Here is an 18443-nt window from a genome sequence, read left to right as displayed (position 1 = left end):
CTCTATATGGTGCCTAGGGTACCATATAGAGTCCTTGGATATTACAGTCACAAACCAGAGTCCAAAGGTCCTTCACTTTTTTTTTTTTTGAACATTTATTTATTTCTGAGAGACAGAGAGAAGCAGAGCATGAGCAGGGGAGGGGGAGAGAGAGAGGGAGACACAGAATCCGAAGCAGGCTCCGGGCTCCGAGCCGTCAGCCCACAGCCCGACGCGGGGCTCGAACTCACGAACTGTGAGACCGTGACCTGAGCTGACGCCGGACGCTCAATGGACTGAGCCACCCGGGCGCCTCAGTGGTCCTTCACTTTAAACTTCCTGTTTGACCCACTGCATTTTCTCCCACCAGGACCCAGGCTGCTACGGGGACTCTGGTTGAAACTGAAAGGACATCCTTGGTGTAGAAGTCCATGCTGGCATGTCCTTCTTCCCGCTAGGTGAGGATATTGTTCGCTATCTCCTGGCTTCTGTAGTTTCTGTTGAGAAGCCAGCTGACGTCCTAGTGGCTGTTCCCTTGAAGGCCAACCGAGCGTTACTCCTGGTTGCTTTGAAGACTTCCCTGTATGTTTTGGATGTGGCAGTTTCGCCGCGGGGTGGAGAGACGTGGGTTTGCTTTATCTGCCCCGCTTGGGTTCACCCAGATTCCTGAATCGATGGCTTCCTGTCTTTGCTGTGGCCTGAACTGTGTCCCTTCCCCCAACGCCATCCCCCCAAAAATGCCTATGTCGAAGCTCCTACTCCCGGGACTTCTGGATGTGACTATTTGGAGGTAGTGTCTTTAAAAAGGTGATTAGGGGGGCGCCTGGCTGGCTCTGTCGGCTAAGGGTCCAACTTCAGTTCAGGTCATGACCTTGCAGTCTGTGAGTTAGAGCCCTGAGTTGGGCTCTGTGCTGACAGCTCAGAGCCTGGAGCCCGCTTCAGATTCTGTGTCTCGCTCTCTCTCTGCCCTTCCCCCGTTCGCACTGTGTCTCTGTCTCTCAAAAATAAATTTAAATATTTAAAAAATTTTTTTAAAAAAAAGGTGATTAGGGACACTGGGGTGGCTTATGGCTTAGTCAGTTAAGGGTCTGACTTTGGCTCAAGTCATGATCTCACAGTTCGTGAGTTCGAGCCCCGCGTCGCGCTCTGGGCTGACGGCTCGGAGCCTGGAGCCCGCTTCGGATTCTGTGTCTCCCTCTCTCTCTCTGCCCCTCCCCCGCTCCACTTTTTGTCTCTCTCTTTCTCAAAAATAAATAAACATTATGAAAAAAAATTTTTAATAAATAAATACAAGTTAAAAAGTAAATAAAAAAGTGATTAAATTAAGGCTTCTGGCTGAGCCCTAATCCAATCCGATGTCCTTCTGAGAGGAAAAAATGGACGCACAGAGAGACACCAGGGATGTGTGTGGGCAGGGGACGGCCACGTGAGAACACGGCGAGAAGCCCACCTCTGTGAGCCAAAGAGGGAGGCCTTGGGAGAAACCACCCACCCACACCTTTGGCTTCCAGAACCACGATAAAGTAGATTGCAGGCTGTGGGACTGTGTTACGATGAACCCAACAAACTACTGCAGTCTAGCCTCAGATCCCAGCCCTCACCTCAGATCCCTGTCACCCCAGATCTCAGCTGTCACCCCAGATCCCAGCCATCACCCCAGATCCCAGGCGTCACCCCAGATCCCAGGAGTCACCCCAGATCCCAGGTGTCACCCCAGATCCCAGGTGTCACCCCAGATCCCAGCCCCAACCTCTTCAACATTGCTTCTGGCCCATTTTCCTGCCTCATGTTCCAGAACTCCAATCTCACGTACAAAAGATGTCAGACTGTACCTCACCTTCTACGTTCGTTACTCTCTTTCAGGGGCTCTCTGTCCTTTGACCCTGCACTTGGTTCTGGGCTTCTTAACTTTGACCCTTCTCCCCAGTCACCGGTTCTCCCTTCCGCCGCGTCTAACCTGCCGACAAACCCAGCCACCGGCTCCTACCTCCGCCTCTTGTGCTTCTGAGGCCCCGAGCTTCCACTCGGCTGCTTTTTATACTTCCCAGTTCTCCGTGGAATCCCTCCATCCTGTCTTCTAATCTCTCTGGACACAGGAAACGGTCGCTTCACAGTTCTCGTGTGCTGACCACCGTCCGGACCTCCCGCGGGTCTGTTTCTATAGCCCGTTGTTCCCGTAGAGCCTTGTCTCCCTACGTGCCCAGGGATCTGTTCTCATGTACAAACCCCGGATTTGTGAAACGGAAGTTCGGGATGACGCGACCCCTGTCCAGAGAGGACTCCCATTCCTGTCTGCCGCGTCTCTGGAGCACGAGTCGCCCCGACGGTGTCACTGCAATTTCAGAGGTCAAGGTCACGTGAAGCTTAAGCACAGTACCCATGAGGGTCCGTCTGCTTCTGGTTCACCCTCGCTAACAAGGTGCAGCCACTGCAGTGCTAACTCAAGGCAGGACAGGTTCCCTGGGTGCGTCCCTGGATTCGTTCCCTGTGGCCGCTGTCATGACTCACTACCAACTTGGTGGCTGACAAAAACACAGATTTTCAGACGGTCCTGGAGGCCGGAAGTCTGAAGCTGGTTTTGCTGGGATAAAATCCCAGCAGGGCTGCTCTCCTCTAGAGGCGCGAGGGGAGAACCCGTTTCCCGGCCTTTTCCAGCTTCTAGAAGCGGCCGCGTTCCTTGGCTTGCGGCTCCTTCCGTCTCCAAATCCGGGAGCCCGGCATCATACATCAGCGGTCACACGGCCTTCATCTTCTGTGTCAAATGTCCCTCCGCTCCCTCTGTGCTTACATTTAGGGCCAACTGGATAATCCAGGATAATCTTCCCATCTTAAGATCCTTAATCGTATCTGCCAAATCCCCATGCAAGGAAGGATAACACAGGATTAGCACCCGATACCCTTGGGGCCATGGTTCCACTGACCGGAGCCTTGGACCCCGGTTCTTGTCCCCTGGCCATATGAACCCGCCAAGGCACTGCTCGGCATCTCAGAAAGCACGCTCCGAGATAACCGTGGCCCCAAGGGCTGCGTTCTGGTGCCCGAGCCTCTCTCTGCCCCCTTCCCTGCCCCAAGATCTTGTCCAGGATCCCCCGATGGTCTCGTTACTTCTCTAAAGCCTACAAGCATCATCATCACTATTGCATTTCCCCGTGGTGCTGGTGGGAAGCTTAGTTCCACAGCCTGGGGAACAGAGGCTCATCATGCTCTCTCTGTGACGGACAGACAGTGGGCAGGGGTCAGGCCCCAAGTCGGATCCTCCCGAGGGCTGGGGGTCGGGTTCTCTGAGTGCCAATGTCGAGAGCAGACTCCCGTCGGTCCCCTGACCTTTAAGATTATCGACTCCGGGAGCGCCCGGGTGGCCCTACTCTGTGCCCAGAGCACGCACAGTGAGGCCTGAGTGCGGTGGCCCGGAGAGTGCGGAAGCCAGGCTGCCTCGCTTCAGATCCTGCCCTCCCTGCTTGGGTTCTTCCCCTTTTAAAATGCTTTCGCTGGTCCAGGTGAGTCAGAAGTGGGTCCTAGAACTTGGAAACAAGACTAATTCCATCCACCTCTGAGACAGAACTGTTTCTTCCACAAGTTTCCAGAGAGCTGCTCACACAAGCCCCCTCCGTCCCCAAGTAAGGAGGACACCTGCCCCGGGACGGAGACAAGGTGGGGCCGCCTTGGGTGGCCTGGGAGTCCCGGAAGCCTCCGCACTCAATCCAGGGGCCCCGGCGTGGCTGTAGCCTAACCAAGGACCATCTCTACTCACTTCCGGAAGGAGCAGATGGGGAACCAAATGAAAGACAGACGGCGTTAATCCAGCCACACGGCTGCCAGGACGAGGGGGACCTGCTTTTAGAAAGAATCCCCGGGGAGAGGAGGACTTGGGCCCGAGCCTGACAGAAATAGCTGCTGGGAATGGCTAAGTGCGTACGCTCTCATTCTGGCACTTTGCCGCGAGAAAGAGGGAATCGGCCAATGAGAGATCAATCACTGTAGCTTAACACCTTTTGATGAACGAGCTCACCTAATACCAAGACCTGGTTTCAAAACACCGTCCTCTAAAAGGAATGAAGCTGCTAGGGGGGAAAAGCTGGCTCCGGATCTGGGGCAAATGTAACACCTTGTGGTGTGATGGAGTAATTGATGAGGAAAGTCTTTAAATGGGGAGGAGAGGGGCGCCTGGGGGGCTCAGTCCGTCAAGCGTCCATGATCTCACGAGTCGTGGGTTCGAGCCCCGCGTCGGGCTCTGTGCTGACGGCTCAGAGCCTGGAGCCCGCTTCCATTCTGTGTCTCCCTCTCTCTCTGCCCCTCCCCCATTCATGCTCTGTCTCTGTTAAATAAAAACATTTAAAAAATTTTTTAAAAAAAGAAAGAAAGGAATAACACTATCCTTGGGGTACCTGGATGGCTCAGTTGGTTAAGCATCCAACATTGGCTCACATCATGACCTCATGGTTCATGGATTCGAGCCCTGCATCGCCGGAGCCCGCTTCCATTCTGTGTCTCCCTCTCTCTCTGCCCCTCCCCCGCTCCACTTTTTGTCTCTCTCTCTCTCTCTCAAAAATAAATAAACATTTAAAAAAATAACAAAAAATTTAAAAATTAAAAACAAAAAAATGGTGAGGAAAGGCTCCCACTGGCCAAGCTGGGGTCGTTTCATCACTAAAGAGAACAGAGACTGGGGCACCTGAGGGGCTCAGTCAGTTAAGCTTCCAACTTCGGCTCAGGTCATGATCTCACAGTTCGTGGGTTTGAGCCCCGCCTCAGGCTCTCTGCTGACCGCTCAGAGCCTGGAGCCTGCTTCGGATTCGGTGTCGTCCTCTCTCTGTCTCTCTCCCGCTCATGCTCTGCCTGTCTCTCAAAAATAAATAAACGTGAATTAAAAAAAAATTTTTCTTTAATGTTTAAAAAGCACAGGGACAAGGACGGATTATACCACACGCCGGGGGGGACAGGAATCCATACACATGCGGTGGGGAGGGCAAGCCCCAAGAACAAGGGTCAGTATGAACGGCAGGCAGGATAATCTCACTAGAAAACCAGCATTTCACTGCACCCCCCATCCCACGGATGCATCCCCAAACCACGGCGTGGCCAACGGAGCCTCGGAGCCCCACCCCACTGACTGGGGACCAGCTACTGAATTCCTGGGGGTGTCAGGGAGGCGTATCCATGCACCGAGAACCCTGGCAGAGACCTCCTTCACCAGGCAACCAAGCGCAGCCTCACCCACAGGGACAAACGGCTTCACGCCCTTCCTTACACCACGCGCGGAGAAAGACGCGGCAAATGTCTAACGGGATCCACTGGGGAGGAAACCACCGGCGAATCCAAAAAGACACTCTGCAAGGTAAGTGGAATTCTTCTAAAGTGCCCACGTCATAAAAGTTTTTCAAAAGGGGGGCTGGGAGCTACTCTAGGTTCCAGGGGACTAGAGGCCATGGCAGCTAAGTGCAGTATGTGACCCTTGATTGGATCCTGGCTTTGTCAAGAGGAATGGGGATATCTGGATGCACATTTATTTTAGATAATAATATCGTATCAATGTTCAATTTTTTCAGGTGATCGCTGTTGTGACGGTTAATCTGATGTGTCAATTTGGAGGGTGTTTTTGGATAAAATGAACCCTTAGGAGCGCCTTGGTGGCTCAGTCAGTGAAGCCTCCAATTTCAGCTCAGGTCAGGATCTCACGGTTCGTGAATTCAAGCCCCGCGTCAGGCTCTGTACTGATGGCTCAGAGCCTAGAGTCTACTTTGGATTCTGTGTCTCCCTTGCTCCCTGCCCCTCCCCTGTTCACATGCTCGTTCACTCGCTCTCTCTCTCTCTCAAAAATAAACATTAAAACTACAGATTCCGGACTTGTCGGCTTTCACAATCACGTAAGCCAATTACTTACAATACGTAATACATGCAAATTCGACATAAATCATACGTAGAGAACATACCGTATGTATTACACGTGTTGTATTTAACATATGGTTTATGTTACACATGTTACGTGCACAACACGTATTTACGTATTAAATGTACGTAACATATACCCACCTCGTTGGTTCTGTTCCTCTGGAGAAGGGTAACAAATACAATGAACTTGTGGTTACGCAGGAAAACACTGTTGTCCCTAGGAAATGGGGCTGAGGTGGTGTGGAGTGAGGGCGCATGGCTGCAACTTACTCTCAATGTCTCAGCCAGCAAAAAGGTGTGCGGGACGGTGTGCACGGGATATGTATTCTACATGTGCTCTGGGTACACGTGTCCCGTGTGGGGGGGCAGGGGGGCACGCGTACATCTGAGGCAAAGAGGGAGAGAGAGCACACAGCCGTGGCTGAACGCTGACAATCCCTAGATTCTAGCGAAAAGGACAGACACTTACGTTTTTAAATTTGTTCCATCTTTCTACAGGTTTTAAGTGTTTCAGAATAAAAACACAGGGCGGTGGGGTGGGGGGCGGGGATCCCTTGACGACCTCCCACCGCCTCTGGGTCAAGATTCGGAGCGCCTTCTGGGAGGCTGCTGGGTGCCGGGGTGCCAGCGAGCAGCACCCCACTGCGCCACCGTGGTTCTGGGCCAGCCGAGAGGACACAGGAGCCAGCGGGTGGGAAGCAGGCACCAGCCCTGTCACGGATCTCTGGCGCTGGCAGGGGCGCAGGGAGAGCCATGCGGGCGTCCTGCTGGAGCAGCCGGCCTAGGAGAAGTCTGGGTGCGCGGAGTAGCTCTGCCTTCCTGGGTCACTGCTCCGGGCGGGATGGGAAGGGGGAGGCCCAAGACTCCCCAGCCCGGAGCTTCCATACCAAGGACCAAAGAGGCACGGTCCCAAAGAGGGTGCAGGGAATCCCTCCGCCTCTGGGGAGGAGCCCAGGACGAAGCAAGGTGCGGGAAGGCCCCAGCTAAGGCCTCTGTGCCCATCACACGACGGTGCCTCCCTGTGCCTTCTGGTCTGCTCCTTCCCCGCTTCCCGGCGGCCCAGTCCGCCTCCGCCTCCCTCCTTAACCACCCAGGCTCCTCTCTTCCCTCTGCCACACCGCTCGAGGTGCCCCCGCCCGGTGGACGGCTGTCTCAGGAAGACCTGCAAGGTGGCTCGAGCCCAGCCACCCTGCACAGTGTCTGTCCTCTTGGCCACAGAACACTCACCACCTCTGGCAAAGGAACGCCTCCGCCCCACGATGCCAGCTAAAATGAGCACGAGGGCCACCCTCGATGCACAGACACAGCCAGACTGAGTGTGTGTGATAAGGCTGTAACAGACCAGGGTATAAAGCTGACAGCAGGGCGAATCAACACCTGCTGGGTGAGGGCTCCTTACCTCGGGAGAGGCCCGGGGTCCCCATAGGTCTGCCCAGTTGCAGATGCTCTCTGGAATTCCTACGGCGTTCGAGGTCCTGGGGCCCGAACTCTGACTCCGGGACAATGGGGGGGCACACCCTGCTCGGTGGCTGTGCTGCGGCGAGAGGAACACCCAGGAGGACTCCCCGCGGAAGCCACTGGAACCTCTGAGTGGTGCCAGGCAGCCACGGGGGCTGCTCTGTGACGGGCAAGCCCCCCCCCACCCCGGTAGTAGGGGGTCAAGGAAATTCTCACACCGGACCAGGAGGGGACAGTGTGCACCTGTTCCCTTCGGCACCGTTTGGGTCGTGGGAGTTGGAGGCAACCTGGGCCTCCCTGGGGTCCGTGGTGGGTTAGACCAGGAAGCAGGGAGCAGTGACAAGAAACAGAGTAGATGCTGAGAGACCAGACAGTGGCCAGACCACATATAAAAACAGAACTCTGACCTGCAGCCCACAGCAACCTGCCCAGGGAGCTGACCCGACCCACAGTGACCCATCCAAGGAGCCAGCCCCTTACCCACAATGACCCGTCCCCTTACCCACAGTGACACGCCCAGGGAGCTGACTGACCCCTTACCTACAATGACCCGTCCAGGGAACTGACCCCTTACCCACAGTGACCCGCCCAGGGAACTGGCCCCTTACCTACAATGACCCGTCCAGGGAACTGGCCCCTTACCCACAGCGACCTGCCCAGGGAACTGGCCCCTTACCCACAGTGACACGCCCAGGGAGCTGTAAGTCAGATCTGCAGGAAGTCAGATTGCTGTCTCTAATCACAGTCCAGGAACCCAAACAATGACCCCTGTGACCTTCGGCCAGGACCTGGTCGATAACGGACAGCTTCCCTAATTTCTGTCCTGCTTCAGACTCAGGACCGACCCGAGAAAGCCACACCTGCTCCCCTGACCAGCCGCATGGACGCCCCCTTCCAGTGGGCCTCCCCAGCCTCCTGAGCAACCCCAGCCTCCCTGGCCTCCCCTCCCCGGCCTCCACGGCCTCCCCGGCCTCCCCGGCCTCCCAGCCTCCCCAGCAGCCCCAGCCTCCCATCAGGCCCACCTGAGCCCCCTTTCCTCCTCTGGGAAGCTCCCCCACTGCTCTGCCCGCCTCTGGGGCTCTGGCAAACACAAGTGAGGGGACCGACCCCCCGCTCCAGCCAGTGGTGGGGAGACAGCTATGCCTTTCTCGCTTGAGGGGCCTTTGCTTATTTCTGCAATATACGGAATAATAGGGACAAAGCTTTAAAAACGCACAACTTAGTGAAAACCACGGACGGTGGGGGTCTCATCTCCTCGGTGTGAACCTGACCCGGCCGTGGCCAGCCAGGCCCCAGGCTCGGGGGCAGATGCGGTTCTGGGACATCATTTCCAGCTTCCCGTCCAGAGCCCGTTCCTGCAGTTACCCGCCCCCCCCCCACCCCCCGCCACCCCCAACTCACTGCCACCACTCCTGCGGTCCAGCCTCAGAAAGGCCTGGGGCCCATGTGAGCCCGCGGGCCATCCACCTCCGAGGGTGCAGGTACCGTGAGGGTGAGGGCGCTGGGGCCGATCACCCCTGTTGAAGCTGAAGTGACAGGCTCTTTGGTTTCCCGCTTCTGGCCTTGGCGGAGCGGTTCCCCCGGATCTGGAACACATCCCAATCCTACCTCCTGCCCCTCCTCGCCTAGCAGCCCCGTCCTCACCCCTCAGAACTCAGCACACACAGCACTGTGGTGGGCGTGGGACCTGCAGCCACCTCAGCCCACGGCCCTTACTATCTGGGTTGTCACCGGTCACTTGTCCCGTCACACAGGTCAGGGGCCCCCGTGATGGGTAATGGCGTCAACTCAGCTGGTTATATTTGTGCTCAGATGTGGGTATTGAAAGAGGGAGGGAAGGGGGGTAGGGAGAAGGGGGAGTGGAGGGGAGGAGGAAAATCGGGGAGGGGAGGGGAGTGGAAAAAGGAGATGGGGAGGGGAAAGAGGAGGAGAGGAAGAGAGGGAGGAGAGGTGGAGTGGGGAGAAAGGGAAGAGGAGAGGAGGGGGAGGAGAGAGGGGAGGGAGAAGGAAGAAGGGATGGGAAGGAGAAGAGGAGGAGAAAGGGGAGGGGAGGGGAAGGGAAAGGAGAGAGGAAGGGGGGGAGGGGAGGGGAAGTCATCCAACAGGTAGGCCACTGTGTGCCTCTCCGTCTTCCCTCTGAGCCCCGGCTGGCTGGTTGGTCCCCAATTGCCCCCCGACCCTCCTTTGTGCCCCGTCCCGTGCAGAGGCTGGACCTCATCCGAGGATCCCATCCCACCTCCCCGTCCTCGGCCTCCAGGTGGGCTCAGCCAGGGGGAGACAGGAGGCAGGAAAGCTGAGCAGGGGTTCGTCTGCCACCTCCCAACCTGCTGCAGACGGGGGTCACTGCGCCCCACTCCCCTCTTCTGGAGCCTCGGCCACCACCCGCTCAGGTCCCGCCCTCCACCCCTGCAGGCGGTAGTGGCTCCCCGCCCTGTGCCTCACCTGCCCTGTGGGTCCCCCACCCCCGTACATGGGGCCTTCCTTAGTGCCCTTCCCGCCGTGCCCCTCTGGAGTGGGTCACACAGTGGCCCCAAAGTGACAGGCCCACAGCCCGACCCCTGCAACCCATGATCGTGACCTTCTTAGAAATGGGGTCTTTGCAGGGTTAGGGAACTCGAGATGATACCATCCTGAGTTTAAGACCCCGAATCCAACGCCTGGGAACCCTATACAAGAAGGGGGGGTCTGAGACAGACACACAGAGAAGGCCACTCCGTTTTGGACGCAGAGACTGGACTGACATGGTCACAAGCCCAGGAGCGCCGAGGAAACTGCTGGAAACTGCTGGCAGCCGGGCGAGGGGCCTGGAACAGATCCTCCCGCAGAGCTTCCAGAATGAACGACTCTGTCAAGCCCTGGAGCTCAGACTTCCGGCTTCCTGAGTCACAGGTGGATAAATTTCTGACCACCGGGTGTGGAAGAGAGCCCCTTGGCCTCCTCCGCACTGGGCCGTCGACCCAGGAGAAATCACAGCAGCATTCGGCATCCCCTGGGCTTGCTTTCCCCAAACTCTGCCGCCTCCCGCAGGACAGAGGACAGACACAGGGACACACGGCTCAAAGGAACCTGTCTCTCCAGGGGGTGGGGCCACCGTGCCTGCCGAGCAGCAGCGAGGGGACCCGCGGGTCTGTCTCAGATTCCTGGGAGATGAGCCCACCTCATCCGTCCGCAAACCCTGCTGCACCCGCCCTGGGGGAGCCCCAGAACCTCACGGCCAAGGCCGGACCGTCCAGCCACCTGCTGCTGGAGGGGCCATTCGGTGACCGTCAGCGCCCCAGGGCTGGGCTCCAAGCAGCTCGTGCAGGCGCAGCCAGAACCCGGGGACCGGCGGTTCCAGGCCGGCACCAGGACACCCACCCCAACGCCTCCAGTTCCCACTGAGCGTGAAGCTGCGTCAGGAGACACACACCGTAACTTGGCAAATACGCTGTTCTGCGCGGAGGAAACGCAGCCGGTGCTCCCGGCTCCGGCCAGATCCCGGCTCCGGCCTTCTCCACTCTGGTGCCTCCTTCCCCGTCACTCCGCCCTTTGGTCCGTCTTGGGTCAGCCCAGCCCGCGGCAACAAGGGCCCCTGCTTAAACAACAGACTCCTACTTCTCACAGCTCTGGGGGCTGGGGGCTGAGATCAGGGTGGCAGGGCGCCCGTTTCTGGGGGGGGGGCGCTGCTGCAGGTGGGACGGCTGCCTTTGGGCTCTGTGCTCACTCGGTGGACAGCCAGCGAGCTCTGTCTCTCTTCTCATCAGGGCGCCCACCCCATGCATCAGGGCCCCCCCATGACCTTTCTAAACTTCACCACCTTCGTAAAGGCCCCGTCTCCAAATACAGCCACACCCGGGGCTTTGACACAGCAGCTGGGGGCACATTCGGCCCAGAGCAGGTGGCCCTTCTCCTCTGTGTTTAGCCAGTCCCGAGGCCTCTTGGGATTTCAACTTTTGCGTCCGGTCGAGTGCGCAGCAGGCCCTGGGGACGCGTACTGAGGGGCCCCGCGGCCAGCAGAAGCCTGTCCCTACCCCCGCCCCCCAAACCGGGCCTCACCTCCAGGGCATCCCAAACGCTAACCCAGCTGGTCTGCCCGACCAGACTAGGTCCTCAACCCTGGCACAGTAAGATTTGAACGCTCACATGGTTTCCACCAGCCCAGAGATGACCCCAGGACCCCCGAAAGTGCCTGCCCGAGCAAGCTCAAGGCTGCCAAAGAACCGATGACAGGCTGTGTCCTGCAGCGAATTCACTAGAACTGACTGGCTTACACGGCAGCCCCGGGTAGGGCAGAGCGGGTGCCGTGAGACGCGGTGGGGCCGGCAGGGGCCGGGGGTCCCAGTGGGTGCGGAGGGTCAGGCCACGCGTGCCGTATGGCCCAGGGACCGTGGTGCACAGAGGTCCCTGGGCACAGACACCAAGGCCCCGCATGCTGACCTTGCCTCTCCCCTGACAGACACTGGCCCTGTTCCAAGGCTCTTCTCCCACCCGGACAAGCTGCCCTCCACACCACAGCCAGAAACCCTGACTGGCTCCAGAAAGGTCCAGAACGCCTCGGAGGGCAGCAGCACGCATGAGCCTTTGCAACAGGACCACACCGTGTCTACTGCCCCACCGTGTGGGGTTCCCACGATGGCCGGGCGACGGTAATGCCCACAACTGCCTCTGTGGGCCTGGCTCCCCAAGGCCGGAACGCGTGTGAGAGCTGGGTGCCGAAAAGGGGGCAGGTTCAGAGGTTCAGAGCCCGACCCCAGGCCCGCATCCCCTGCGGAGCACGTGCACGGCCTTGTGTCTGGGCTTTGCTCACACGCCGTGTGCCCTGGGTGGGTTGTTCAACCTCTCGGAGCCACTCCGTGCACCGGGCCGCCAACCCGGTGGGGACACACGTGGTCAGCGCAAATCAGTGCGCCTACCTATGTGGACAGCGTCTTTACCTTTCAAGGGACAGAGCCCTTTTGCTTCTCCCAAACCCGGGGGCCGGCTCTGGCTCACGGGGAAGGGGGTGGCCGGTGGGGTCACAGCTCTTTCCTCACAGACCGACCGTGTGGGTTTTGCTCAGGCCACCCTAACAAAGTTCCGCAGACTGGGGCGTGAACAACCCTCGCGGTCCCGGGGGCGGAACGTCCACGACTGAGATGTCGGCCAAGTTGGTTCCCACCCCCCCCGAAGCCTCTCTTCTTACACGTGGCTGGCGTCTTCTCGCCATGTCCTCGTGTGGCCATCCCTCTGTGCGTGTCTGTGTCCTGATCTCTCATAAGGACACCAGTCAGATCGGATCAGGGTCCCCCCTAGTGACCTCATTTCACCTCAGTCACCTCTGTAAAGACCCCGTCTCCAAACACATCACGTCTGAGGTCCTGAGGGTAAGGACCCCCATGTACAAATTTTAGGGGGGGGGGACACAATTCATCTCCTAACACTGAACATCTCAATTCGCTCAGCAGGGTGGGGACAGAAATGGGCATCCTATGACAGAGCGTGTGGCCATCGGCCCAGAACATTCTCGCGGTAGAAAAGGCTCATGCCCGTCGATAACCACACCTCTACCCTCTCTGGGCAAAGAGGCAACAGGGCAGGGCTGGGCGCCTGGGTTCTGGGGACACATCACCCGCCTGGCCAAAGAACGCCCCAGCAGGGTCCACCCTCCCCACCCTCTCCATCCTTCGTCCAGAGCCCAGATCCTGGGTCACCCAGCCACGAACTCCCACAGTGGACCTTACTCACTGAACCCACATTCTTGCGTTGCTGACCCTAATGCCGTCCTACACGCCCACGGGTCCCTCACTCGTTCGGTAACCTTGCCCTCAGCGGTGCTGACGGGCCCAACACCGCTGACCTCATGCAAAGCCATCCACCAGCTCGGCCGAAACTCCTCTCGCTCTCCGAACAAATGCTTCCTGAGTGCCGACGACGTGCCAGGCTCTGCGGCTGAAGCCATTCACAGATCGGCTCACAGATCAGCAAGCAAGAGAAGTAAATGGACGAGGACACAAGGTGTAGCTGGGCCCATCACAGAGGGCAGCTCGGGAAGAGCCCTGCCCGGGCCCTGGCTTCAGGGGAGCTCCCGAAATGCACTGGTCAAGAATCAGATCCGGGCAGACCCGGTTTGAAACCTCAGCTCTTCAGCTGAGACCTACATCAACTCACTTAACCCTCTGAGCCTCGGTTTCCTCACCTGTATAACGGGGCCCAAAGTCACACCAATCCTGTGGGGTGTGTGAGAGTCAAAGGAGAGGACTATAAAGTGCTTGGAAGGCACGGCTCCTGGCCGGGGAAAGAGGGCAGGAAAGCCCAGCAATCACCGTCCTAGTAGGAAGGTGAACCAGGAAAAGGAGCATCGTGTGCAAAGGCCCAGAGGCAAGAGAGAAGGGCGGCACCCTCCAGACCACGGGGGCTGATCCGACGGGAGCAGGGGCGCGCAGGTGAGTGACGAAGACAGTCCTTCAGAGTCTAGACGGGACGTGGCCCTTCTGAGTGCAACAGGGTTTTGAACAGACGCGACAGAGTCAGATTTCCCGTGAGTGGCGTCACTTCCGCTTAAGTGTGAAGGACACCCTGGGATATGAGAGGCCCGTGATCAGGCATGAGACGGTGGATGCCCGGGCCCGGCAGGCACAGGGGGAGATGCTGCAGAGACACGAGCCACGTGAGAGACAGAAACAGCAGGAACAGACCCCCGCCAAGCCGGGTGCGGTGAGGCCCAGGGGGAGCAGAAGCATTGGCACCCCCCCCCTTCGTCATCCAGGGCGTCGGGAGGCACAGCCTCGGCCTGGCAGAGCGCTCAGGCTGACACGTGAGGTCGCCACCGGCCACGGACGTGGGGGGCCACGCCTGCACCAAATCCCAGGCGGCCCCGCCGAGCCCGCGGCGGCTGGCTCTCGCCTCCCCGCACACAAATGGACATATTCAGTCTCCATCTGGGGCAGGAAAGGGGGAGGGTTGCCACCCACAAGAGAGATGGAAGGACCTCTCTGAGAGACAGACGTGATCAACAGCCAGGGGCTTTGATTCACGAGGAAAGATGTAAAAACCTGCATCTGGATAGCTGGGGGGGGGGGGGGGGGCGGGAAGGGTCAGAACTGAGGCACGAGCACAGAGGAACACGAGGGCCCAGAAGCTCCGTTTGGGGCTGACCTCTGGGCTGAAGCCAGGAGAAAAGCTAACCGGTGAGCACGGAGTTTGAAAGGAAAGGAACTTTCCAGCACCAAGAGGGGCTTTCCTGCCAGCTCGCGGGGAGTCACCCCCAAGACGCAGAGACGAGCGGCCCCCGCTCGGGACGTTCGATCAGCACGAGCGCTGGCCGTGCACTTTCCTGGGGGGCAAGTCAGGCCCGTGGTGTCCGGGGAGGTGGGAGGGGGTACAGGACGCAGGTCCTGATGGAGGCGACAGGTGGTCCTGTGACCCGACCCTCAAAAAGGTCTGTAGGGGTCAGGGTTCTCCGGAGAAAGAGAACCAGTAGGCTGTGAGCATGGGTGTGTGCATGGAGAGAAAAGGATTGATTCTAGGAGTTGGCTCACGGGATGGTGGGGGCTGACAAGTCCAAAGTGAAGAAGGGTGGACGGGAGACCCAGAGGAGGGTGGATGTGGCCGCTTGAGTCCCAAGGCCACCTGACGGCAGAACTCCCCCTTCCTCCAGGGACCTCTGTCTTTTTTTGCCAAAGCCTTCGATGGATTGGGTGAGGCCCACCACCCTTATGAAGGAATCGTCTGCTTTACCGAAAGTCTGCTGCTTTAGATGTTAATTCATTTCTTAAATATCATCACGACGACATCTAGACTGGTGCCTGACCAAGTCTCTGGGCGTCGCGGCCCAGCTAGGTTAATGGACATTAACCATCGTGGGGTCCCTGTCGGTGCACATCTGTTCTCAGGGTCCCCCGTGTGCCTGGTCCTGGGTAGGGGACGCGATGGCAGAGAACACAGTCCCTGCCCCCACAGAGGCCCTGACGTGACGCGGGCCTTGGGTCAGCAGGCAGCCCCTTCTCCCTGACCCAATGAGAGCCTGGACGCAGGGTCGAGCCGCTCCTCGCTGAAAACGTGGCCCTCGTCAGGATCGGGCCGTGAGGGAGGAGGGGGCTTGCTCACACTCTCCTCGGGGTTAGACTCACTCACAGAGTCCCAGAGTCCCAGGGGAGTCACGGGCCCCCCACACCCACCCCGCCGGCTGGGCGTGGTCCAGGGAGCCATCTCGCTCTCCGTGCCCGTGGACAGACCCTAAAGAGCCTGAATGGCAGTTGCCGTGTGCCGGGCAGCATCCTAAGTCCCATACAGGCGATCCACTGAATCCCCTCAGCGATACGACGCCCATTTCACAGGTAAGGAAACCGAGGTAGAGAGGCGAAGTTGCCCAGGGTCACAGCAGCGGCCCGGCCAGGATTTGGACACAGGCTGTCTGGCGCTCAGTCCCAACCCCACACACTCACTACCTTTCAAAAGGAAAGAGGGCAGGACTGAGAACACCATTCCCTGCTCCCAGACTCATCGTCCGGGGCTCACCCCTACTCCCTGGGGGCCATAAAAGAGGGCTGGTGAAGGGGCCTTGCCGTGAGTCCAGCATAGGGCTGCCAAATAAAAAACGGGACGTCTGCTTAAATCTGAGTTTCGGGTAGGCAACAAGTTAATTTTTTTAGCATGAGTATATCCCAAATAGTGCACGGGACATACTCATACCGAAATCCCACAATTCCCTGTTTACCTGAAATCTGAATTGAACTGGAAGTCCTGTGTTTCTATTCACTAAATCTCTGACCCCTGTCCGCCAGGATCCCCCTGTGGGGACACAGACGGCATATGGACTGTGCCCCCGCCCCACGGTGAAACACCAATGTCACAGTGTGCGTGTGCAGAGTCTCTGATGGAAGGGAAGGTCGTCAGGGAAAGGGTCCCAGGGGGTGGCTCGTCACCCATCACCCTCCCCACGTGAGTGCTATGACACAGACGGGTTCATGAGGGGCACCGCAGACCACAGCCAGGTGACGGGACGAGGGGGACCCACCTCAGGCTCTGAGAGGCCACGAAGCCAGCTCAGCTAGTCAGTGAGGAGGACCACAGGGGGGCTCCCACAGGGAGTGACATCGGAGCCGGAGCGCCGACCCTGGAGGACCCGGGGGCCCACGCGGCAGAGGGGCCGGGCTAGAGACTGGAGGGACCCTGGGGCGTGACATGGCTGACCCTCAGTTTCCTCCCCTGCAAAATGGGAGCAGCGATCCCTCCTTGCAGGGGAGCAAGGCAGGTGCCTGGCCTGGGGCAGCCTCCGTCTTCGTGCTGCGGAACCTGCCCTGTGACGGGGGTGACGGGAGTGCGGGCACAGGCCCCCGCTCTCCTCCTGGGCCAGGGCTGCGTTGCCAGTGGCAGAGGGGGTTGCCAGAAGGGTCTCCCTCGGGAGGCGGGTGCTCGGGGCACAGCACAGGCAGGAATAGGAGGGTCGGGGGCTTGCAGGTGGGAGACCCGCAGGGACGGGGTGGGCTCCAGGTGTGGGAGAGAAAGTCCGGCCCCGGAGGCAGACCTGGGCAACAGTAGGGAAAGGCCAGTCCGGGAGAAGCCGGGCTCGGGCATGTCGGCCACAGGGGGCAGGTCACCTGATGGCTCTCTCTCCCTGACACTGGGTTGAGACCCCAGCTCTGCCACTTACTGGGTATGTGATGTCTGGCAAATCGCTGAACTGCTCTGGGCCTCGGTGTCCTCGCCTGTAAATGGGACAGTAACAGTGCCAACCAGGAGAGATGTCACGTAGCTCAAAGGAGATCCACACACACCGGCACTGAGACCTCGCTGGAAATGAGCGACCTCTCCTGCTGCGTGACCAGGCTGCCCTGACACCGCTCTTTTCCTAAATGGTATATTGGCGGAAATACACGGTGGTAAGTCTCACCAGCTGGGGACCTGCCTGACCACGTGCGGGCATATTTCTTCTGGATGTTTTCAATTCGTAATTTTTCCACACACACACACACACACACATCACGTGGTATGCATAATCTTGCCTTTTGCTTTTTTCACTTAAAACGTAACCATAAGCATTTCAGCCTCTTATTAAAAGTTTTCATCACCAGCATTTTTCTTTTAACAGGTCGATACAGAAGAACTCATTACCCTCAACTTCTGGATTTTTACTCTCGTAAATGATTCTGATAAACATCTCATCTATTTACCTCTTTGTCCGAATTCTTTTTCCCGCCTCCAGTCCCCAAAGTGGGATTCCTAAGACAACTGAAAGGCTCTTGACAAAAAGGGGTAAGTCACTTCCCAAATTTGCTGAAATTCAGCTGCCTAAAAGCCAGGCGGTGGCCGTGCCCACGGAGCTCCACGTGGGACCTCGGGACCGAGGCGTGGACACCTTTCAGGGGCTGCTCACAGCCCTAGTCTCCAACTCCATTCTCAGTGTTCCCTCAACTCTGACTCCCAAGAAGCCGCAGGTGTGGAAACTTCTGGTGGAAACTTCCGGTCACAGGCAGAACAAGATGACAGGTGACATAAAGCATAATTCTGCAACTTGCTCCTTCCCAAATGTTGCGTCAGACCAAAGTAAAACACAAAAGACAATACAACAGCTCTTCTGAGGCCTCTTGAAAGCCCTGACAGGGCCTGCATCACCTGCACTAACAATACCACTTCCCCAATTTCTCTCTTCTAGAAAATGGACTTCATCTCCTGGGGCCAGGAAGAACATGGATGCTCTTAATTCCTGGGATCACGTGGTCATGAAAATGCCGTATGTCAAAACTTGCAAAGTGCGGCAAAAGTTGTTCTTAGAGGGGGGCGCCTGGGGAGGCTCGGTCGGTTAAGCGTTCACCTTCAGCTCGGGTCATGATCTCGCGGCTAGTGGGTTCGAGCCCCGCGTCGGGCTCTGTGCTGCCAGCTCGGAGCCCGGAACCTGCTTCGGATTCCGTGTCTCCCTCTCTCTCTGCCCCTCCCCCACTCACACTCTGTCTCTCTGTCTCTCTCTCTCTCAAAAAATAAACATTTTTAAAAATTTCAAAAAATAACATACCTACCTAGAAAACCCAAAAGAGATCTACAATCAAATAAATTATTAGAAGCACTAAGAGAATTCAAAACCATTTCTGGGCGTAAGCTCTACTTAGAAATATCACAATTACATTTCTATACACCAGCAATAAGCAGGAAATGTAATTTTG

The 18443-nt window shown here is 57.9% G+C and overlaps 1 protein-coding gene and 1 long non-coding RNA gene across 3 annotated transcripts in view; both read right to left on the bottom strand.

Moving 5' to 3' along the window:
- The window catches only part of LOC122238138, a 39090-nt gene that overhangs the window by 14533 nt on the left and 6114 nt on the right, over window positions 1-18443 (bottom strand). The window contains exon 3 of one of the 2 annotated variants that reach the window (XR_006217110.1): window positions 16937-16991. The exons of the other annotated variant lie outside the window; for it this stretch is intronic. This is a non-coding gene — a long non-coding RNA (uncharacterized LOC122238138). The remainder of the gene's footprint in view (window positions 1-16936; window positions 16992-18443) is intronic. 2 annotated transcript variants of the gene reach the window in all.
- LOC122238136 lies at window positions 4844-8206 on the bottom strand. The gene is made up of 2 exons (XM_042985060.1): window positions 6010-8206; window positions 4844-5307 (listed from the first exon to the last, which is right to left on the bottom strand). Exon 1 carries the CDS (start codon window positions 7784-7786, stop codon window positions 6650-6652), a length of 1137 nt encoding a protein of 378 aa, XP_042840994.1. The 5' UTR covers window positions 7787-8206; the 3' UTR covers window positions 4844-5307; window positions 6010-6649.

This window comes from Panthera tigris, chromosome B1, assembly GCF_018350195.1.
Source record: "Panthera tigris isolate Pti1 chromosome B1, P.tigris_Pti1_mat1.1, whole genome shotgun sequence".
NCBI lineage: Eukaryota > Metazoa > Chordata > Mammalia > Carnivora > Felidae > Panthera > Panthera tigris.
Note: the sequence above shows the minus strand (reverse complement) of the source record. Positions and strands in the feature narration are given on the sequence as shown.

Bases quoted from the DNA above. Each gene is read 5' to 3' on its own strand.
- LOC122238136 (XM_042985060.1), bottom strand. From the start codon at position 7,786: ATGGGTCACTGTGGGTCGGGTCAGCTCCCTGGGCAGGTTGCTGTGGGC.